This window comes from Urocitellus parryii, chromosome 2 (genome assembly GCF_045843805.1).
Source record: "Urocitellus parryii isolate mUroPar1 chromosome 2, mUroPar1.hap1, whole genome shotgun sequence".
NCBI classification, from domain to species: domain Eukaryota; kingdom Metazoa; phylum Chordata; class Mammalia; order Rodentia; family Sciuridae; genus Urocitellus; species Urocitellus parryii.
This window is the reverse complement of record NC_135532.1, coordinates 173,887,554-173,912,633: the sequence shown is the minus strand read 5'-3', so window position 1 is coordinate 173,912,633 and position 25,080 is coordinate 173,887,554. Positions and strand designations below refer to the sequence as shown.

Below are 25,080 nucleotides of genomic sequence, written 5' to 3'. Positions count from 1 at the left end.
CTTGTTGTAGAATTGTTTTCTTAAAGGTTTTCACTAATTTACATTTAATTTTAACAGACTGTGCAGATTTATTTATACATCAGTGTAAGGACCAGTATTAAATGATAAGATTCTTATTTCTTATCAGATTTTGATTTAGTTATATATCTTAGACAAAAATGACCCATCTCACTTTTTTCTTGCTTTCATATTAAAAATGCTTTGTAACAAGCAGATGCTAACTAAAATGCATTCCTTTTAACAGAAAAATATTTCTAACTTTATAGAATGATGTAGTTTTTTATTTTTCTTTATCTTTTTTTAATTTATTAACAAATATATACTTAGGTCATTTAAAGAAATAGCAAAGGAATGCTTTATTTAGTTTTCGATTTAGTATAAAAGATGAGTATTTTAATGCTGCTACATTATTTTCTAGTTCTGTATATTTCATACTAGCTAGCCAACAGTGTAAAAATGAACTTATTTAAAAATGAAAGGATTATTAATTTGCCTGGCAGTACTGTATTTTAACAGAAGCTGAATGAAAGAAGGTATCTTTAAAGCTTTTTTCCCCCCTGTCCTTTTGCTATTTCAGGTGCAAGTGAAAGTGTAGGAAAACATATGCTTGAAGCCTGCAACAATAATCTGGAGATGGCAGTCACTATGTTTTTGGATGGTGGAGGAATCGCTGAAGAGCCCAGTACCAGTTCAGCAAGCGTCTCCACTGTCAGACCACATACAGAGTATGAATTTATTTTTTATTGTTAAGAGCTATCCTTTGCCTAAGTTAACTAGTTGCATTTTTATCAAAGTTAGGTCATTTTCTGGTCTTGAAAAAAAATTAAGGTTGGAAGCCTCAAAAAGTATAAAGTGAAAATTTTTGTATTTATATACCTTGAATTCTCTTGAGCACTGTCATGTCTGTTTTTAAATTCTCTCTCAGTCAGACTTCATGGGCTCCACATGAAGTCCTGGAGGCCAGCAGTGGCATGGTGGAAAGTGAAGCTGCATGATTAGGATTGGCTTGTGGCCAGAGGCAAGGTTTGAACGCCTCACAATAGCCAAAGGGGGAGGAAGAACTTAATAGAACAGTATTAATGCCCACATTGCTAAGCAGGGGCATAGCAATTTTTCTGAGCCACATAGCAGTTAAGCAGCAGATACAGAAATCCAGTAAAGTTCATATTTCCCAATTCTAGATTTTCTTAATTGTCCCAGGAATGTGAGTTCCCATGAAAAATTTTTAAAAACTAATTCTGGTCTGCGGGTATAGTTCAGTGGTATGCTTAGCATTCATGAGGCCCTAGGTTTAATCCCTAGCACTTAAAAAAAAAAAAAAGTTAATTTACTTTAAAAAAAGGACAAACAATTTTGGTTACCTTAAATAGTTATATGTAGTTAATCATTAAAAGCATTCTCAGCTTATTGAGCTATAATAAATAGAGAATAGTAATAATGGTGAAGAGATTTGGTGGTTTTGTTCTTTACAATTAATACCATGAGAGTTTGAAATAAATACCTGTTGGGCAGAATTTCAACTGTCTTTGGAAAATATTAGGCCTGAACCTTGCTCAAAGGAAAGGCTTTTTTTTTTTTTTTTTTTTAAGTTGTAGATGGACACAATACCTTTATTTTATTTATTTCTTTTTATGTGGTGCTAAGGATCAGACTCACTGGCTCTCATGTGCAAGGCAAGAGCTTTTTACCCAGGGCTTTGTCCATGGTAGGCAAGCACTTTACCACTGAGGTACACCTCAACCCCGTTTTAAAAATTTTGAGACAGAGTCTCACTAATTTGCCCAGGCTGGCCTTGAATTTGGGATTCTTCGACCACAGTCTCCCTAGTAGCTGGGATTACAGGTTTATGCCACCATTCTCGGTGGAAAGCCATTGATTTTTTTTTTTTTGGCTTTGAATTTGCCATCCTCCTGCCTCTGCCTCCCGAGCTGCTGGGCTTATAGGCATATGCCACCACGTCTGGCGAGTCTTTTTTTTTTTTTTTTAAAGCAAGCAGCAGGTTTATTGCAAAAGTGATAGGGATAGACTTTATTTGAAGAGAAGGGGCCCCAGAGCTGGGAATCCCAAGACATTGATTTTTGAGACAAAATTTAAAAATCCTCAAGTGAGACTTTAATATTCCTTTTTATAGCATTGATTATATATAAGATTCAAGAAGAATCCTCTTAAATATGAAGAGGCAAAATACTAGTATTTTATTTTTACTAAATTAGAGATAAATTTAAAAACCAGATCATATACAGGCATAATTGCCTCTTTTGTTGAACTAGTTCCATATTAATACAGTATTGTTTTGTTGAACTAGTTCCATATTAATACAGTATTGTTTCCACATGAAGTGTGGGCCTTAGGAATCATTATAATTATAACATTTTTTTCATGTTAATGTTGGCCATTTATTTCAAGTGTGATATTTCATTCTCCTCTACCATGGCTCAGATTTTTAATGGGAATCAATATGAAAACATGATTTAGTTTATAGAAACATGAATAGTAGATGGAGTTGATTTAGGGGCACATATCTGCCCTTCTCATTGTATAAAATGTATTTTTTAAATTGTGCTTTAAAAGTAAATACATTTTTTGAGGTTCTGGGCATTGAACCCAGGGGTGCTGTACCACTGAATTCTACATGATGAATTATTAGTATACCCTGTGGAAGTGAACTTTGAAGAGAATTAACTTTCAAAAGATATGTAATTATATCTTCTGTTTGGGTCTATTTAGTAAGTAACCCAAGATTACTTACTAAATAGACTAAATATAACCCAAGATTATACCTGTATTAGTCTCTTTTGTAATTTAACATAAAACTCATTGTTGATTTATTTGACCTCACTTTAATATATCCTTGTGATTTAATTATCTGTCATTTTATATAATGTGGTAGTACTTCTGTTAAGCCTGTTTTACCATTTTTGGTCTGTCTTTTTTCCTGTAAAAATTTGATGTGGGGAACCTGAGAAGGGGTGGGAAATATTTTTTTATTTTTATATTTGTTCTTTATAAGATATTTATAAGACAGTCTTTATAAGACTGTCTCTATGCAAGGTATTCTAGTTCATTGTGTGAAAATCAACTAAAACACATTTATCATGATTACTGTGGTTCCTAAAAGTCACTAAGTCTGGGGTTCATTTTACTTAATTTAAATGTATTCACAATAATTAGTTCGAAGGTATTAGAAAACAGTTTTCATTTGATATTTTCCTACTTTTTTAATAGAGAAGAAGTTCGTGCCCCAATTCCTCAAAAGCAGGAAATATTGGTGGAACCAGAACCTTTGTTTGGTGGTAAGTTCAGTTTTTTCCCCTTCAATTGATTTTGTTGTTGTCTCTAGGATTTTAATGTAAAAATCAAGAAATATGAAGGCTTGTTCAGGGTGTTACTTAAGTGTTGTTAAAAATGTATATATATTTTTGGTATCAGGGATTGAACCCAGGGTCTCTTATTATCACCAAGCCACATCTTCAGCCCTTTTTTTAATGTTTCATTTTGAGACAGCAAATACATATTGTACATGTTAAGAACAGTAATGTAGAGAAATAGTTTGTAAGTTGAGAGCAAGAGACTTAATGTAAAGTTTTGTACCACAGACGAAAAGAAATAAGTTGTGAGAAGATGAAGAAAATTATATTAACCAAATCTTTTGACCTGAAAAAGCACCTTAGTTGAGAGGTTTTTTTTAAATTTTTTATTTGTTTTAATTAGTTACACATGACAGTACAATGATCTTGACATATCATATATTTAAGTTGAGAGTTTTTTAGAGATAGACTTTTAACTTGGCAGTCTTTTATAGAGTTTACTATACCAAGAAATAAAAATGCAGTTGTCTTATGTCTACAGAGAGTTGATTCTAGGAGACTCTCCCCTCACACCTTCTTCTGTGGATACCAAAATTCATGGTTGCTCAAGTCTCTGAATAAAATAGCTTAATATTTGCATATAATCTATGCATGTCCTCCTGTATACTTTAAATAGTTTCTAATTTACTTATAATATCCCATATAATGTAAATGCTTTGCAAATAGTTGTTGCATTGTTTAGGGAATAGAGACACTAAAGTCTTTATGTGTTCAGTATGGAATCATTTTCTTTTTCTCTCAAATTTTTTTCCCAGTGTTGATCTGCAGACATGAAACTTGCATATATGGATGTGTGTGTATGAATATTTCTAGATTCAGAAATAAATAAAGTTGGGGGGAAATGTTGAAATCAGAATACTATAATAATCCTTTCTGAACTATTCAGGTCAGCCAGTCATTGTGCTGTTATTATATCAGATATAATAATATGTTGTTCATATTTTTCCATACCAATGCTATGAACTGATTTTGGAGCTGAAGAATAATGTTCTTAGAAGCTTTATCTTCTGTTTATTTAAAGGAATAGGCAAGATCTTTGATTGGGAAAACCGTAGAAAATGAATTTTTGTCTTGCTGTTGAACAGAGGCAAACAGGATTTAATTTAAAACAACACTTTTTTCTTCTTCTTCTAGAATGACATACACTCAGGAGGGAGAGTGACTTTATACAGTTAAAAAGTTAGTCTTGTCATTATTAGGTCTTCTTATAACTTGACTAGGGTCTTTGCAGAAATGTTTTCTTCTTAGGACAGGTATTGATTTAAAGCACGGTTTTAAAGGGTGATCTGGGAGTTCCTAATGCCCTTTTAGGGGGTCTGCAAAGTTAAAACTATTTTTATAATAATGCTAAGAAGTTGTTTGTCCTTTTCACCAGAGTGACATTTGAATTTATGGTTTAGAAGCAGTGTGGAATGCTGGGTCAGACTGTCAGCATCTTAGTTGTTTAGGGCAGTGGCACCAAACTGTATCACTAGTCATAGACTTCTTCACAGTCACATGCTCAATTTACAAAATAATTAAAAAGGCAGTTTTCTTTTATAATTTTTTTTTTTTGTACCAGGGATTGAATTTAGAGGCACTTAACCATTGAGCCACATCCCTAGCCCTATTTTATATTTTATTTAGAGACAGGTTATCACTGAGTTGCTTAGTGCCTTGCTTTTTGCTGAGGCTGGCTTTGTACTCATGATCCTTCTGTCTCAGCCTTCCAAGCCTCTGGGATTATAGGCATGCACCACCGTGCCCGGCTGTCTTTAGTAATATTCTTGATGAAGCATTAAAAAGGATTATTTTCATTAAGTCTTTACTTGTGAATATACATTTTCAAAATACTCTGAAATAGGATGTGTATGTAGAATACACTTTTGCATGATGAAAGTACTGTGGTTGTCATAATCAGAAATACTTGTACGGTTATTTGAGTTGAAATTAGCAACTTTTGCTGACAGTATAATTAGATTTGGGGACTTGGCAGACATGTTCTTGAAAATAAAGAGTGAGGGCTGAGGATATAGCTCAGTTGATAGAGTGCTTGCCTCTCATGCACAAGGCCCTGGCCAGGTTCAATCCTCAACACCACAAGGAAAAAAAAAGAAAATGAAGAGAGAACTTGTTACTTCAAGATAACTGATAATACTTATTATCAGTGATCTTTTTTAAAAAATATTTATTCATTTATGTGGTGCTGAGGATTGAACCCAGTGCCTCACACATGCTAGGCAAGTGCTCTACCACTGAGCTACAGCCACAATCCTATCAGTGATTTTTAAAGAGTTTTCAAGTAAAATCAGAATTTTAGAAAAATTGAATCCACTATTGTAAGCTTAATACCTCCCCAGTACTTAAAGACTTTTTTCTCAAATCAGTAGTAACATTAACAGATTTTTTAAAAAATATTTTTTAGTTGTAACTGGACACAATACCCATATTTATTTATTTTTTATGTGGTGCTAAGAGGATTGAACCTAGTGCCTCATATGTGCCAGACAAGTCCTCTAACCCCAGCCCTTAACAGATGTTTTATTGGTTACTTTGTTGGTTTTTTGATATTGTAATGAAATGGTCCATATTTGGAATGTTTACTTAGGTCAGTGAATAAGTACTGTTAAATGACCAATGCATGATATTATAAAATATTATGCACTGGTAAGATTAATTCATACTTCAAGATGGATTGTATTAGATATTTATTGCTGTATAACAGATTGCTCCAAAATTAAACTGCTGAAAACAAACAAATATTTTGTTATATCACAGTGTCTGTGGGTCAAGAATCCAAGCATAGCTTAGTTGGGTGCCTTTGGTTAGGGTCCCTAATCAAGGTGTCTGCTGGCTATAAGTCATCTCAAAGCTTGAATGGAGGAGGATCTCCTTTAACACTCTGGGTTAGCAATATAACTTCTTTATCATAGAGCAAATGAGAGTCAGAGAGGACTGCCCAAGATGGAAGCTACTGTCTTTTTGGAAATGCCATGCCATCCCATCTCTTCTGACACATTCTATTTGATACCACCAATAATCAGGGTATTCATATATAGATTATAAATAATGGGAGAAAGGGATGTATGTGTAAGTTTTGTGTTGCTATAGCAAAGTACTTGGGATAATCAATTTAAAAATAGGAAGGGTTTATTTTGGATCACAGTTTTGGAGTTTCAGTCGACAAATGTCACTGTTTTTGGTCCAGGGACAAAGCAGAAGAACATAATGGTGGGAGCACCTGGAGGAAGAAGCAGCTCTCATGGTGGCAGTCAGGAAGCAAAAAGAGGAAGAGACTGGCATCCTTCTTTAAGGGCATACTTTTAAAGGCCTAACTTCCTCCTGCTAGGCTTCATGTCTCAAGTACTCCACCACCTCCCAATAGCATCATGAAGTGGGAACCAAACATTTCATACATGGGCCTTTTGAAAGGCAGTTAATGAAGCCCTAGTAAGGGATAATTGGGGTTCATTTTAGAGACTGCCTGCCACCTAGAATAATGGATTTTAATAGGACAAAATATGAAAAGCTCATTGATAAGATTTTAGGTTTCATGCTGCAACAAACCTTTAAGAAATTACTACTTAAAAGACCCAGAATTCCCACAGCAGTTCTAAGCCAAAAAAGCAATGCTGGAAGCATCACAATACCTGACTTCAAGTCATATTACAGAGCTATTGTAGCAAAAACTGTATGGTACTAGCATAACAACAGACACAGAGACATACCACACAGATAATAGTCATCTGATCCTTGACATAGACGATAAAAATATACATTGGAGAAAAGACAGCATTTTTGTTTTAAATAAGTTCTTTTAAAATATCTTTATTTTGTTTGTTTCTTTTTTATGTGGTGTTGTGGATCAAACCCAGTGCCTCACATGTGCAAGGCAAGCATTCTGCCACTGAGCCACAACTCCAGCCCAAAAAGACAGCATTTTTAACAAATGGTACTGGGAAAACTGGTTATCCCTATATAGAAGAATAAGACTATACATATCTCTCACCTTACACAAAAATGAACTAAAAATGATCAAGGACCTAGGAATTAGACTAGAAACTAAGCAACTCCTAGAAGAAAATGTAGGGTCAACACTCCATATAGGTACAGGCATTGACTTTCTCAAGCTTAGGAAATAATGCCAGGAGTTAATGAATGGGATGGAATCAAATTAAAAAGCTTCTGTACAGCACACAATTAAAAATGTGAAAGAATCTACAGAATGGGAGAAAATCTTTACTAGCTATTTTTCTTAAAAGAAGATTGATATCCAGAATATATAAAGAACTCAAAACTAACCACCAACAAAAAATAACCCAATTGATAATGGGAAAATGAACTAAGCAGACAGTTTTAAAAGAAGAAATACAAATGGCTAACAAATATATGAAAGAATGTTCAACATCTTTAGCAATTAGGGAAATGCAAATCAAAGCTATATGAGATTTCATCTCACTTCCAGTTAGAATGACAGCCATCAAGAATACAAACAATAAGAGGCTGGAGTTGTGGCTCAGTGATAGAGCGCTTGCCTGGCTCATGTGAGGCACTGGGTTCAATCCTCAGTACCACAACACCCAAAAAAATTAAAAACAAGTAAAGAATACAAGCAATAATAAATGCTGGAGAGGATGTGGAGAAAAAGGAGCACTTTTACACTCTTGGTGGAGTTAGTACAACCATAATGGAACCAATATTGAGTTTCCTCAAGAGACCAGGCAATTGGAACCTCACTGTATGACCCAGCTATACCACTACTCAGTATTTATTAAAGTCATCATACTCTAGCAATACATGCATATCCATGTTTATAACACCATAATTCACAGTAACTAAATTTGGAACCAGCGTGGCTGGCTGTCAATGGATGAATGAAGAAAGAGTGTAGTACATATACACATTGGAGTTTTATGTGCCATAAAGAATGGAATTATATCATTTGCAGGAAACAGGATGGAACTTGAAAACATGCTGAGCAAAATAAGCCAAATTCATAAAGTCAAGGGTCATATGTTTTTTTCTCATATGTGGAAGATTAAAAAAAGGAAAGGAAAGATTGTATGTGTGGGAGAGACTCATGAAAATTGAAGGAAGATCAGTAGGATAGAAGAAAAGGAACCAGAGAGAGGGAGGCGGGCAGAGGAAAGGGAAATAAATACTGGGGAACAATAGTGGCCAAATTATATTTTGTGAATGTACGAATATATGACATTAAATCCCACCATCATGTACAACTGTAACGGACCAGTTTTTAAAAATGGGGCAAAAAAAGAAACTGAACATTGAACCTTACTGATTAAATTGAAGAAGCAATCATATATACATCATATATATTATTAATGTTTTTTCAAGACCACCTAATAAAAAAGAAACTTCCACTAGTTGAGTTTTGGCATAGTATCAAAAAATATCCACAGTTATCTAATAAGATTATTAAAACACTTCTCTGTTTTGTAACTACATGCCTGTGTGGGGCTGAATTTTAATTTTATTCCTATATTTCAACTAAAAGAATATCAGTAGATATAAAATAATGCGAAGATGGTCTGAAAATCCATATTTCCTTGCTTGCTTTTTTTCTTTTTTTTTTTTCCCTCTTGTGGTACTGGGGATTGAACCAGGGGTAACTCTACCATTGAGGTACAACATGTCCAGCCCCTTTTACTTTTTGAGACAAAGTCTTGCTAAATTGCCCAGGGTGGCCTCAAATTATGATCCACCTTCCTTAGCTTTCTGAGTATCCGGAATTATAGGAGCATCCTACTGTGTCTAGCAATTCTTTAAAATTCTTTAATATAAATATTGATATATAGACATGTGAGTGATATATATTTATATATATTTTTTTAACAAGAACGAAGGTTTTAAACATGTGATTCCATATTTTTTGTTGTTATGTTTCTTATTTAGTAGTTTTCATGGAAATAATTGTCCTGTGTAATGACAAATACAGGTTGTTGAGAAGGATGCTTTGGCATGGGGTAGGGGATGTTATACTCTATCTTATCCTGCTGCTAATCATTATTGGTTAATATGGAATGTTCTGGTTATATGCTGGCCAGGTTTGCCATAAAGCTGCCGTAATAACTGTATATTGAAAAAAATCATTAAATGGCCTTATTTATTATAATGTACTAAGTGGTTTGGTAATTTAAGACCACTTTATATGAAAGATAATATTTTGATGATGGTGCTCTAGATCTAACCTATAAAATACCTAAAGACTGGGTATTAGACACCATACAGGGGAACAGAAGACTGTCATTCTATTCACTTTTCCGTTACTAAGCTATTATGTTATAGTGGGAATTCTTTTTCCTTCTAAAATTCAAGATTTTTTTTTTTTTGGTGTTTACAATTCTTCATGTGCATCCATTCACTAAGACAATTTTTGAGTCTTGGTTATTCAAGTGGTATACCAAAGGATAGTCATATCCCTTTGGCTAACCTGAATTGGATGTTTACAGCATGTATTATTTCATCTACATGTAGAATTGTCCTAAAAATCTTTCTTCCTAATATTACCACTGGGTTCTTCGCTTTTTGTCTTGGTCAGTTCTCCTTCTTACTGGACTTTAATTTTCTCATTTGTAAAACATGATTGTGCTGAAGATGGTTAGATTAATTATGAATGACTTAAAAGTTTTTAAAACTTTATTTTTTGTGGGTGGGTATCATTTTGAATATATAAGTGTTTTAGAACTTATAGATAAGGAAGTTTCTAGAATTAAGTTTCAAAATTAATGCTTAACTTTTTTGATCAGTTCTATTTTTCCCCCTAAAGCTCCTAAAAGACGACGACCTGCCCGCTCAATATTTGATGGTTTCCGGGATTTTCAAACTGAAACTAGTAGGTATCTTGGACCAAATTTATTATCTCCTTCTTCCCCTTCCTATTAAAATGGAAAAAATAATTAATATTAGGCATAATTGTTTTGAGAATTCAATTTATTAGAAAAATGAAATTATGAATTCAGTCTGTTTATGATGAACTCACTCTGAGCTAAATTGTTGTTATTTTCTAACCTATTTGGTTATAGAGGAATAATAATGGAGATGGAAATAACGTAAGAAATCTGGTAGTTTATCAATTTAGCTTGTTCATGAGCACTTAAAGGTGATTCTAAGGAAATGAAAAACTGATATTCCTCAGGATCCCATCTGTCAGTGGAAGAAATGACTATAACAAAAACTGTTAGGTTGGATTGAAAAAGAGAAGAAAATGCACATGACCCAAAGCAGCCATCATTAATGTTTTAACCACAGTTATTTGGAATAAGATTTTGGGTGGTACAGAAGGTTGAACCTAGGGTGCTCTACCACTGAGCTATATCCCCAGCCCTTTTTATTTTATTTTTTTATTTTATATTTTGGTACTAGGGATTGAACCCAAGGGCACTTAACCACTGAGCCACATTCCAGCCTTTTTTATGTTTTATTTTGAGACAGGGTCTCCCTATATTGCTTAGGTTACACTAAGTTGCTGAGGCTGGCTTTGAACTTGCGATCCTCCTGCCTCAGCTTCCTGAGTCTCTGGGATATAGACCTGTGCCTATAGTATAGGTCTGCTCCACTGTTGCCCGGATCCTTTTTATTTTTTATTTTGAGGCAGGGACTGAATAATTATCCTTATTGGTCTCCAACTTTCATTCCTCCTACATCTGCCTGAGTAGCTGGGATTATAGATTCATATCTTTTAATAGAATGAGTTAGAAAAATCTTGGCCATATATTTTTAGAGGACTTAGTATTGGGTTAGCAATGGAATCCTACAAAAAGGACAGTGTTATGAGAAATTATGAGGAACTCTTGGACTGTGCTTGATTTTGTAGTTTACTCATGAGCTTGTTGAGGGACAGACTGATCTTGTAATCTTGGAAACATCGGGAATGTCTGCATTGGTCATCATCCGTACTGGCGGAGTCTCAAAAGATATAGTTAGAAGCAACACATGTATTGATTTTACTTTCCAAATTAGATAAATGTACATTCACCTATGTAAATGTTTTTCCAAAGTAAAGTTAGTTTTTGAATATATGAAAGAAATTATTTTAGATGACTTTTTTGGGGGGAGGGAGGTGCTAGAGATTGAACTCGGGGTCATGAACATGCCAATTAAATGCTGTACCCCTGAGTTACACCTGAGCCCCAAATGATTATTTTAAATTAATTATCTGCTTTTATTATTTGGATCAGGAACACTACCGAGTCGTAAGACTCCCTCCTGATCAACCTTTTTATTTTATTTTTTCTAAAGTCAGCATTAGATATTTGCATTTGCGGTCAAGTACATTGTTCAGTAATTCTTCTAGTTTAGACAGCTTTTTTAAAATGTAATTCATGGGTCTTTTATTTTATGGCTAATTGAAACTTTTTCATCCTCTGTGTTGCAGTTCGGCAAGAACAGGAGCTAAGAAATGGAGGAGCAATAGATAAAAAACTAACTACCCTTGCAGATTTGTTCCGGCCACCCATTGACTTGATGCATAAAGGCAGCTTTGAAACAGTAAGTTGTTGAAGATTCAATGCCTTAAAACCTTCTGCATTCTCAACACTATTTTTCTGCCTAAGAACAAAAAGGAATTGGCATCTTAATAAGTATTTTTACATGATACACCTAAAGATTACATTGGTTTATGTTTCTGCCTGCAATTTATAAAATCCATTTCTAACAGCAGAAGATTGAGAGTGCTAGTTTGATGGTATTCTCTGAAAAGCCTTGTATGGTATCATTTTAGAATCTCTGCTTCTTAAAAACCTTACTTTTAGTTTATTTATCTTTGACTTACTATTGAGAATAGTATGTGAATGTTTAACTATTTATGATTTGTAGGCATCTTTTGCCTGTAGCTTTTTGTTTGTTCACTGAGAAATACTGCGAATTTCTTTTGTATTGTCCTCGGAATTTTAAGTTTATCATATAACAGAAAACTCCAATAAGGTTGATTTGACCAAATGAGTTTATTTTTTCATTTAGTCAGCCTAGAGTTGTGTAGTAGTTATCCCTTTTTAAATTTTTTTTTTATGTTTTAGTTGTAATTGGACAGAATACCTTTATTTATTTTTATGTGGTGCTGAGGATCAAACACCCAGGGCCTCGCACTTGCTAAGCGAGCGCTCTATCACTGAGCCACAACCCTAGCCCAATAGTTGTCCTTTATCTGAAGTTTCACTCTCCATTGTTTGAGAAACCCAAGTTCAAAAATATTAAATTGAAAATTCCAGAAATAATTCATAAATTTTAAATTGTAGACTCTTATGAGTAATATAATGAAATCTTGTGTCACTATACTTAGGACAGTATGTCCCTATGATATATAGTACCCACCTGTTAATTACATAGAATCCATGTTAGTTATTATGTCAACTGTCACAGTATTATAGTGCTAACATTGAAATAGCTATTATTTAATAGTGGCCCCAAAACTTAGCAGTAATGATACTGGTGGCTAATGAGAAAGTATGAAGTATTTTCCTTTAAGTGAAAAGGTAAAAGTTCTCAATAAGAAGAAAACATGGTGTGGTGAACTTGCCAAGATCTATGATAAGAATGAATCATCTGCTTGGCATGAAGGTGCATACCTTTAATCCCAATGACTTTAGAGGCTGAGGCAGGAGGATTGTAAGTTGGAGCCCAACCTGGGCAAGTTAGGGATATCTAATTTGATTTCTGTTTCAACATAAAAATTACAAAGGCTGGGAATGTAGCTCAGTGGTGGAGCATCCTGAGGTTCAGTCCCCAGTACCACACTCACAAACATACACAAGATTATCTAGCCATATGATTGTGAAAAAGGACAAAGAAGGTAACACTAATTTTGCAGCCATACCTAAGATTGCAAAAGTTTTGGCCCAGTGTGTGGTAATTGCTTAGTTAAGAAGGAAGAGACAGCCACGCATGATGGTGCATACCTCAGAATGAAAAAGGAATGGGAACTTAGCTTGCTGGTAGAGCATTTTTGAGTTCATTCCCTCAGTACCTCCAGAAGAAGACAAGATGGAAAAGGCATTAAACTTATGTCTATCTGATTATATGTGTAGGGGGAAAATAGTATATATTGGGTTTTGTGGTATTTGTGGTTTGGGGCAGACACAGAGGGTAGTGTGTAATATAACCTCTGCATATGAGGGGAGCCTACTCTATTTCTGTAGTGATCCTTGTGTGTTTTTAAATAATGAATCTCTGAAGTTGTAGAATACATTCTCCCTCACTCTTCTTGGTTTTATCTTGGCTAAACTGGAAGAAAAAATTGCAGAGCAGATTTAGGTGATTGCTAACTTTTAAGCTTAATAAGGGCAAGAAGAATGTGGTTTTTTTTGGGGGGGGGGAATCCTTAGGACCTAATAGTTGGCATTTAATAGGAGCAATTTTAGATACTCTTTTATTGAAGTGCAAACAACTTGGTTTTGTGTGTTGATTGGCATGTTAATGTTCTTTTGAAAATCAGAATAACATTACCATAGAAGTAAACTTAAATTTTAGGTAATTCTTATCTGTTAGGATAAAATAGGCCAAAGACTAACTGCAAGTATATATGCATCAGTCACATATTTGAAATAAGTTCTGAATATGTGTTTTAAAAAATTAAACTTTGGGTTGGGGATGTGTTTCAGTGGTAGAATACTTGTGTAGCATACACCATACACGAGGCCCAAGAATCAATCCCTAGCACCACAAAAAAAAAAAAAAAGAAAGAAAAAAAATTGACCTTTGAGGGGCTGAGGTTGTGGCTTAGTGATAGAGCGCTCACCTACACATGTGAGCCACTGGATTCGATCCTTAGCATCACATAAAAATAAATAAATAAAGTAAAGGTATTGTGTAACTACATTTTAAAAAATTTGCACTTTGATATACTTTTATACTAGCATGACATATTTAGGATAAGGAATTTAGCTATAAACTTGCTTTTTAGCTTTAATTTTCTGAATTGTGAAACCTGAAAGTGTTTGGCTGCATGTAGTAGAAAACTCAGATGAGGGTGATTTGACCAAATAAGTTTATTTTTGTCATTTAATCAGCCTAGAGTTGAGGGAGGGAATCATTGATGTTCATTCATCCGCTCAAAGATATCAGATTGGATGTTCCCATTGTTGTCTTTTCCCTTGTGATCTTAACATTGCAACTGCCTATCTTTTCTAATGTTCCAGTTATAATAAAGCCATTGAACTGAAAAGCAGCAATATGAAAGACTAAAAGGATCTGGGTTGTATGGCATGTTTTCTGTTTTTAATAACTTTCAAGTTGTTCTAGAGCTTAATGCAATAACTGAGCTGGGTTTAATTTGATAACTTTGGGCTAATAAAAAGCAATAGCTTGCTGGGCCCAGTGGTGCATGCTTATAATCCCAGCGGTCTGGGTGGCTGAGGCAGGAGGATAGTAAGTTCAAAGCTAACATCAGCAACTTAGAGAGTCCTGAAGCATCTCAGTGAGATCCTGTCTCTAAGTAAAATATAAAAAGGGCTGTGGCTGTGGCTAGGGTTTAGTCCCCAGTACCCAAAAAGGGGGGGGGGGGGTTGTTTGTTTGTTTATTGAGAAATATTGTGAATTTCTTTTGTACTGTCCTGAATTTTGTCACTTTTTTTCTTTGTATTTCATGACCATATTGTTTCCAATAATTCATTCTTTTTCTTTTAAACTGATAATACTAATTGTAAATATTTGCAAGTCATAAGTGATGTAAGAACTCAGAAAATACAGGCATTTCATTGTGATTAGATATCTCTTAGTAATATCAAAGTAAGTAAAAGTAAGGGAAGGAATATGCAAGTCATTGACCTTTAAAGAGGTAGATGTTAAAAATTGGGGGGATACTCTGGCTGCTCAGGGAAGACCCTCAAGTTCCATCTACATATTATATATAAATCTGGGCCACAGTTTTACAGGTTTAGGAACTAGTGTAACTAGACAAATCATATTCAGAGACTTTCTAGGGCAGCTAACCAAAGAGAAATTGATTAATTCACTTAGTCATTTGATACATATTTATTGAGACCTTTTCTACATGATGGAGATTATATATTTCAGAGTTAAGATCAAACTACATGTAGCTATGTACCACCTGACTATAATCCTAGCTTTTTAGGAGACTGAGGCAAGTTCAGAGCAATTTAGGTAGCTTAGTTGGACAACCGTGTCTCAAAGTAAACAGGGTTGGGAATGTAGCTCAGTAGTTGAGAGTTTGCCTCACATCTGCAAAGCCCTAAGTTAAATCCTCAGTTCTGCCAAAAAAAAAAGATTATGTTATATGTGACGGAGACAGGGAAAAAATGAGTAGCTTAAGTTAGAGAAGGCTAGGCTGTTAGGATGGTCTACTTCAAGTAGTTACTAGAGCTACAGTTATTTTTGTGTTTTTGTATCGTGCTGTAGTTCTTCCTTGTTCTTTTCAATGAGTCAAGATGACTTACCACTGTGTTTGTTTTCTAGCCAGCATGGAGGAGGGAAGGGCCTGAGTAGGTTATGGCTTTTCCTATTAAAGGCACAATCTGTAAGTTGTACACATCACTTCTGCTCACATCTTATTGATTAGAACTTGATAATATGGCCACATCTTGTTGCAGTAGAAACTAAGAAATCCAAATACTTAAGATAAAACTGCAGTTTCTCAGACTGACACGGGGATAATGTGTATCTGGTACCTATTTTAGTCAGCTTTGTATGACTATGATGGAAATATCTGACAAGAACACCTTAGGGGAGGAAAAGTTTACTGTGGGCTCAGGGTTTTTGAGGTTTCAGTCCATAGAAGGCCAACTCCCTTGCTCGGTTCTCCAGGTGTGGTAGTATATCATGATGGAAAGGGTGGTAGAAGAGTGCTGCTCTATTCATGGTGACCAGGAAGCAGAGGGAGAAAGGGGAAGGGGCCACAGGAAGAACAGCCCTTCCAGGGCACACCCCCAGTAACCCCCTTCCTGCAGCCACACCCCACCCACCTAAATTAACACCCAGGTAGTCCATTTAAACTAGGATGGGACTGATGAAGTTACACCTCTCAGTTATTTCACCCCTGGATAGTCCTGAAATGACACAGGAGCTTTGAGGGGACACTTCATATCCAAACCATAACTTTCTGCCCCTCACCTGCAAAAGCTCATATCCATATTCGAGAGTACCTATAGTCTGAATAGTTCCAGCATTTCCCAAAAGTTCAAGTACAAAGTCTTGACTTAAGGCAAACTCTTGGCTATGAGCCCCTGTAAAAATTAAAAGCAGGCCACATGTCTCTAATGTACAGTGGCACTGAGTAAACATTCTCATCCCAAAGTGGGGAATAGTGGCATAGAAAGAATGAATGGGACCAAAATAAGACCTAAACCCAGCCAGGCAAACATTAGGTTCTGCAACTTTATGTTCAGCATCTACAGCACGTTTTTTGGGTTTTTTTTTGTTTTTTGTTTTGTTTTTAGTACTTATTTTTTTAGTTTTCGGTGGACACAACTCTTTGTTTGTATGTGGTGCTGAGGATCGAACCCAGGCCGCACGCATGCCAGGCGAGCACACTACCACTTGAGCCACATCCCCAGCCCTACAGCACGTTTTTGAGATGTGAGCTCCAAAGGGTTTGGCAAGGCCCATCTCTTGGCCTTTCTGGTTGCAGTACTTGTAGCCTCCTAGCCTAACTGTCTTTGCAGACAGCAGCTTTCCTTGACAGACAGTCCATATTACTGATATCTCTTAATTCCAGGAGTCTCCATTCCACCTTTAGCTTCACTTACACAATTTTGTGCATTGCCTTCTCAGAGGATGCCTGCAGGAACTCCAACCCATTTGCCCTTTGCCTGGCCTTCTAGGCCTTCCTTTGAAATTTCGGTGTAAGCCTTGTGACCTCCAAATTCCAGCATCCTGCATTCCTGCAGAATCAGCACCATGTAGATGACACCATGGTCTATCACCAGCTTTAGCAGTGAATGGGCCCCCTTGGACCTTCATGGCTCCAACGGCCTCTGAGTAGCTGAGCACAGTGAAACAATTTCTTAGGCTTCCCTATGCAAATAGGGTGCCCCCCTCTTTCTTCTCTGTCTTAAAAATAATTTTATTTCAATTCCCTTAAACCTTCAGCAGGTATGGCTTTGCCAACTCCTGAAATGCATTCAAAGCATCTTTCCTATTGCCTCTTTGCAGAGTACTTAGCATCTCTTTGGTAACTGTTATCTCTTCAACAACCATACCTTCTTTGGTCTCAGTTTTATACACACTTTTCTGGCCAGGTTGCAAGTTTTATAAAATTCTCCTGTGCTTTTTGCTTCCAGTTCTCACAGTAAACCTGGCTTAAAGCTGCCAGCAATATCCATGCCACAGCCTGAATGCTATGCTGCCTGGAAATTTCCTCTGCTAGATTAATTTATCCATCACTTATAAATTTAGCCTCACACAGAATCTCAGGACATGAGCAAAAATTTAGCCAAGTTCTTTGCCAGAATATAACAGAAGGCTCTCTAGTCAGGTTGTCAGTAGAGTACTCATTTTCCTCTGAAACCTCATGAGCACAGTTGGCATCTGGTCTTCTGAGCTCCCACCAGAATCACGCTTTAAGCTCTACTTACAAAATCTAAAATTTTTTCAAGTTATACCTTTAAACTTTTCAAATTTCCTCTCACATATCAGCACCAAAGGCATCTGAACCACATGGTCAGTTATAGCAGTGATCCCAATTTCTAGTGCCAATATCTGTTTTAGCTATTTTTTGCATTACTGTGACCAAAATACCCTACAAATACAATTTGAAGAAAAACTCACGTCCCTTATATAAAATGATGTAGTATTTGCATATAGCATACATCCTTGTATACATTTAATCATCTCAAGATTATTTACAATACCAAATGCAATATAAATGCTCTGTACATAATTGTTATACTATATTGTTTGGGGAATAATGATCAAAAAAGGGTCCATGCATGTTCAGTACAAAGGCGGTTATTGTAGGCCTGCCTCCATAGTTCTTGAATGAAACACATGGTAAACAGTGCTCAAACAACAAGTGCCAGATAGAGACTGAGGATCTGTGAAATGTAGAAAGTTATAGCAGGGTATGCCTACACATGACTTCATTCTTCATTTGTGTGAATTCAACATAGTGTTCTGCATGTAGCAAATGCAAGTTTACTTTTTGGAATGTTCTGGAATTTTTTTCCCTGAATATTTCCCATCTGTGGTTGAATCCAAAGAGTGTGGAGAGCTAACTGTATAGCTTACATTTAGTTTTACTCTGTTTAAATAAAAAAATTAGGGGAAATAATATTTTTATTATAATTTTAATTTCCCCACTGTGCATATGCATATTTTAATATATTTCCTTGATTTTATTTATGTATATTTACTGAAATATATTTTTTTCTCTGATTTTTGTTTTTCATGCTTTCCTGATCTACCTGGGACTGGGATAAAGATGCTTGTCTCCCATTGTTTTGCCCATGGGTCTCCTCATAATGGTTTTTGAATGTTGACTTAGAACAAATAGATTTCAAGAGGGAAGTTGCTCATTTGTCCCATAGCCTACTCCCACCTCCAGTCTTTAACTTGTGTAATTGGTATACTTAGTGAAATTATGTAAGACTTTATCTTCCTCTTATTTAATTGTATATATTTAAAATGTGCAGCATGCTGTTTTGCTGTACATAGTGAAGTGATTACTTACAGTCAAGCAAATTAATCTGTCCATCACCTTTCGTAGTTACCCCCACTCATGGTAAGAGCTTCCAAAATCTACTCTCAGCCAATATTCAGTGTATAATGCAAAATTAATAATTGTATCCATGTTGTATAATCTCTAGAATTATTCAGGACTCTTTTTTATTTCTCCTAATATTGTTGCTCTATCTGGAAGTCGTGTCATACTTAGACTCTTTCTTCTAGCAGTATTGTTACCTTTGTCTTCAGTGTGGATAATACTATCAACTTCAAATTTCTTTTGCTGATATAAGGTTTCTTCTCCAATGTAAGATTTATGAGGGAATGGATTTTTGTGTTTGGTAACTGCTATAACTTCAGGATCTATAACTCTACCTGAAACCTGGTAGATATTTAGTATTTATTGAATGGCTGAATCTGAATTAATAAAAGCGTGAATGTCAATAAACAAATTTTAAAAAACAAAGTAAATGACTCATCATCATTTTTTTTTTTAAGAGAGAGAGAGAATTTCAATATTTATTTTTTAGTTTTCAGCGGACATAACATCTTTGTGGTGCTGAGGATCGAACCCGGGCTGCACTCATGCCAGGCGAGCGTGCTACCGCTTGAGCCACATCCCCTGCCCCTCATCATTATTTTTAACTCTAGAACTTCATTCATTTTCAGCTTTATGTATTTATTTTTTCTTGTCAGTGTTGTAGCTGTGGGCAACCTTACATAAATTTACTATTACAACAATATATATTCTTTAGTCTCTAAAAATCTGGGACTTTTTTTTTTTTAATACTTTTTCTTTAGATAAGGCAGTTTAATTAGTCCTTTTTAAATCACTTATTAAATCTTTGCAAGTAGATAAAGAATTAAATGGAACAAAATTGCTTTCAAAGAGCAAGGTGTTGTCTTATTATATTTATATGCTTTAAAATAAAATTTTCACCAGTAAAGATAGTTTGCTGGCTGAGTACAGGAGTATTTCTTTTTAGAATGTGACTTTTTACCTGTGGAATCAGTAATCGAATATTAGAAAAGAATTATCTCTGGGGAATTCATGCACACAAAAAAGAGCTTTATTAAAGTTGTGTAAACCATTTTAAAACAGAAAATAGTCTTACATTTTCTGATACTCCTCAGAATGATGCGTGTTCTTTGATTACTATTATACAAAATTTATTGATTCCATGACAAACTGATAGGGAAAAGAATATTGTTCCAGAAAAATACAAAAACTATGACTTTCTTGTCATTATTCCTGTACAAAGATTTCTTTGAGATTGCATTTTCTCATTTGCTTTTGTACCATTCATTTCACATTTAACAACATTTCAGAGTCTTTATGAAACAAAAAGTTCACACTCATGATTGGTGCTATAAATTAAGGGATCATGTGGAGATTATTCTCAGTCTTTTAGGAAAACAACTCTTAAGAGGTAATAGTGCTCAGTAGCTTTTATTAAAACATCTAGGGTGATTCTACAAGATAGAATATGCCTAATAAATGTAATGAATATGATATTTGGAAGTATTATAGAAAATTATGATGAAGAAGATTAAACAGCATAAAGTAATATACACACTCCAGTAACACCTATTAAAAAGGAGAGGTATATTTGTTGACAGGGATTGGAAGAGAATAAAATTTGTGAATTGTTGATCTTAAGTTTATGGAATTCTTTTCTGGTATAAATATATTTAAACATTTTTTAAATTCATTGTGACAGTGGGTTAAAAAGAAAATAGTTTATTTTAAATTTGAGAAATGTTTGAAATGGATAGTGTAGTTATGTATCTATATGGAAAGTAATAATAAATAATGTATAAACACTGAAAACTCCTGATATAAAGAACTTAATATTTATATTGAAAGGACAGCTTCTGAATTCTGAAACAAATCACTCACCAAATAGAAACTATTTTTAACAAATGTTGTATAATTTTCTCTTACAGGCCAAAGAGTGTGGCCAGATGCAGAATAAGTGGCTGATGATAAATATTCAAAATGTACAAGATTTTGCATGCCAATGTCTCAACCGAGATGTATGGAGCAATGAAGCTGTGAAGAATATTATCCGGGAGCATTTCATTTTCTGGCAGGTGAGAAGAGTTTATTGAATTTTGAAGTTGAAGAATTGTTGTGGTATTTAATTTCTATAGTGTGGTATTTAGGGGAGGAGGGATTAAATTGGGAAACTGAGTTAAAACTTGACATATAGACCACCCATAATGGCTGAAATAGTAAAGGCAAGTGAAAGGACAGCAATGGAGAACTCCCAAAGGAAAGAGTTCTTATAAACCAACACTCATTCCAGAAGCATCTTGATAGAGTGAATGTACAGCTACTGTACTGTTCAACAGGACTATAATGTATATAATTTTAAGCTTTCTATTAGCTATATTAAAAGAAATGAGTGTGCTGTGGCCGAGCACAGTGGCTCACTCCTATAATCCCAGCAGCTCAGGAGGCTGAGACAGGAGGATTGTTTGAGTTCAAAGCCAGCTTTAGCAACAGGCAAGGTGCTAAGCAACTGAGTGAGACCCTGTCTCCTGTCTCCTGTCTCTAAGTAAAATATAAAATAGGGCTAGGGGTGTGGCTCAGTGGTCAAGTGCCCCTGAGTTTAATCCTCTATACCCCCCCCAAAAAAAAAGAAAGAAAGAAGAAAAGGGTGAAATTAATTTAAAAATATATTTTGTTTAAATTGATATATTTATCATATAACAAATATAAAAATATCAGTGGGATGTTTTGCTTTGTGTATGTGTGTGTGTGTGTGTGTGTGTGTTAAATCTTCAAGATGTGGTGTCTGTTTCCATACTTAGGCCATCTCAGTTTGGACTAGCCAATTTCAAGTTCTTCAGAGAGCTATTTGGGGCTAGTGACTAGTGGCTTGTGTATAATTTGAAATAATGGAAAAACATTTGACTAAGCTGACTTTGAAGTAATGGGAAAACATTTGAGTAAGACTTGGATTTTTAGTTTGGCCTTCATTCTGTCTGTTATGTGGGGGCGTCTCTCTCTCTCTCTCTCTCTCTCTCTCTCCCCCCCCCCTCTCTCTTTCTCTCTCTCTCTCACATTCTGTTTCTGTTATATTTGGCGCACACGCACGAGCTCTCTTTCTTTCTCTCTCTGTCTCTGGCTAGGATCTTGTGCATAACCCTGAGCTATATATGCCTTCATCCTGATCCCTGATATACTAACTTTATATCCCTAGACATACCACTTAGTATTCTTGACTCTATAGTTTTTTTTCTTTGCATGTGCCACCACATTCAGCTGTAGTTTCTTTCTTTCTTATAATTACTTATTTGTTTATTTTTATACAGTGCTAAGGATCGGACCCAGTGCCTCACACATGCTAGTCAAGCACTCTGCCACTCAGCTCCAGCTCCAGCCCCACCCTCTAGTTTCTTTTTATATAAAATTATCCAGCTAAGAGCTGGGGCTATAGTTCAGTGGTATAATGCTTGCCTCCCACATGTGAGACACTGGGTTCAAGCCTCAGCACCACATTAAAAAATAATAATAAATTAATAAACAAAGATACTGTTTGTCCATCTACAACTAAAAAAAGAAAAAAGAATTATCCAGCTAAGGTTAGGTGATAACTTTTGAATGAACTTAGTTTTTCCTATTATAAGATATGTTAAAGTTATTAATTTGCCTGCTCATGTGTTATAGGTGCCTAAATTCAACATGATGATTTTTAATGGCAAGATTTATTTTTTTCAGCAAATATTGATTGAACATTTTGTTGCCTAGCATTATGCTAGACTCTCAAGCTAATATTAATATGTTGTGATATATTAGGATATCTATAGTTGAGGGTCAGGAATGAGAGAGGTGGACAGATACTTGAATAGGGAAGAGCAATACTTCTGAACCAGGAAGAAAATGAATTTCCAGGTGGGTCTGAGGGCAGGAAGTTGAGGGAGTCATTATATGACCTTCATTTTTTTTCTTTAACATGAGAATGAGATCCTAACACATGACACCAAGGGTATATTTGAAAAATTAATTGCTATTGGTGTATAACAAGATTATAGTCGATACTTTTTTTAAGAAGCTGACCTTTTTTTATATATCGATGATTTAACAGGTTTATCATGACAGTGAGGAAGGTCAGAGATACATACAGTTCTATAAACTAGGGGATTTCCCCTATGTTTCCATCTTGGACCCACGGACAGGTAAGATTTATAACAGTCTACAGCCTTAACCTATCATTTATTTTGCATTTACCTAGATGATTAACCTTTAATATTTAACTGGATCTGGTATTGGAACTATGATAATTTAGATGAAGGTTTCTTGTTCATTCACTTTATTATAATTATTATAATTATTTAAATGGGGGCTGGGGATGTGGCTCAAGTGGTAGCGCGCTCGCCTGGCATGCGTGCAGCCTGGGTTCGATCCTCAGCACCACATACCAACAAAGATGTGTCCGCCGAGAACTAAAAAATAAATATTTAAAAAATTCTCTCTCTCCTCTCTCACTCTCTCTTTAAAAAAAATAATAATTATTATTATTATTATTTAAATGTCTATTGACGTGTGTATTTAAGGAACCCATTTCTGGCAGCTTGAGAGATGGTAATATTTTATATTTGTGCAGTTCTTTTCTTTCAGCGAATAACTGATATGTTCATTTTATAAAGGGTCCCCTTAGGTTTCGCTGTTTTGTGTTTGTTTTTCTTTGTTTTGTTTCGTTTTCTTTTTTGGTACTAGGGATTGACACTAGAGGCATTTAAGCACTGAACCACTTCCCCAGTCCTTTTTATTTTTTATTTTGAGATAGGACCTTGCTTACTTAGGGTCTTGCTAAGTTGCTGAAGCTGGTCTTTTTTTTTTTTTAAAAACATGTCACAATTACATATTAGCAAGCGTTATGTTTTGTTTTGTTGGTTTTTTTTTTTTAAGAGAGAGAGAATTTTTTAATATTTATTTTTTTAGTTTTCGGCGGACACGACATCTTTGTTTGTATGTGGTGCTGAGGATCGAACCCGGGCTGCACGCATGCCAGGCGAGCGTGCTACCACTTGAGCCACATCTCCAGCTCCTGAAGCTGGTCTTAGATTTGCAGTTGCCTCAGCCTCCCAACAGGCATGCACCCAACGGCGTGTACCACTGTGCCCAGCCTCCTAAGTTTTTTAATACTAAAATATTAAGATTTTTCAGATAACTGGTTATAATTGCACCAGAGAAACACAGGGTGAAGCTGGTTTTATTTTTAAAAAATGTTTTGGGACAGGGTTTCACTCTATTCCCAGGCTAGCCTTAAATTTGTGATCCTCCTGGCCAGCCTTCTGAGTAGCTGGGATTACAGGTGTGCACCACTGTACCCAACTTGCTTTTATTATTGGTTGTGTTTTATTTAGACACTGCTTTGTTTTAATTTCTTCTTCCAAAATGGCAATAAGTGATAAGATAGTTGCTTTATCATGATGGATGGGAATCTGTCAGGTGGTTATCATTTATGTAGGCTCTAGGTTAAGCTAGTGAAGGATGGATGTATGTTTAATTATGCATATGCCAAAAGAACTACATCATGAGAATGTTCAGAAAAAGTTTTGAGTTTTTTTTATGTTTATATATCCTAATTTTTAATCTTTAGGTCAGAAGCTAGTAGAGTGGCACCAATTAGATGTATCGTCTTTCTTGGACCAAGTCACGGGATTTTTGGGTGAACATGGGCAGTTGGATGGACTTTCTAGCAGTCCCCCCAAAAAATGTTCCCGATCAGTAAGTATGAGTAAGAAGTGGTGATATAATTGTACATAAGCATCTTATGTAAAATATTTGATGTTAAGATAGTAATAATGATAATGTAAAAGCCAACAGTTATCATTTGTGGCTCTACTAATCTTAGATACCCACCTTTTTATTTCAATAATTTTCCACATAAGGACTCCATCTTCTCAGTGAAGTCATAAGACTCATATTCCTGCTCTCTGGGTACAGCTGTGGTGTAGACATATCACTTAAGATCTCCTAAGATCTTGATTTAGAAGTAAACAGTGTGAATATATAGAGCAGGAGGACTGACGTGGTAGGTCTGGTAGTGGAGGCCTCTTCCTCAGGAACAGCACTGTGAGGGCTTCT

At 35.3% G+C, this 25,080-nt stretch overlaps 1 protein-coding gene across 1 annotated transcript in view; it reads left to right on the top strand.

The window, feature by feature from the left end:
• Ubxn7 (UBX domain protein 7) overlaps nt 1-25,080 on the top strand; it is a 53,703-nt gene that overhangs the window by 18,549 nt on the left and 10,074 nt on the right. The window contains exons 2-8 of the mRNA XM_026395857.2: nt 578-725; nt 3,226-3,293; nt 10,135-10,200; nt 11,743-11,855; nt 20,928-21,074; nt 23,075-23,165; nt 24,593-24,720. Coding sequence (XP_026251642.1) covers nt 578-725; nt 3,226-3,293; nt 10,135-10,200; nt 11,743-11,855; nt 20,928-21,074; nt 23,075-23,165; nt 24,593-24,720 — 761 coding nt within the window. The remainder of the gene's footprint in view (nt 1-577; nt 726-3,225; nt 3,294-10,134; nt 10,201-11,742; nt 11,856-20,927; nt 21,075-23,074; nt 23,166-24,592; nt 24,721-25,080) is intronic.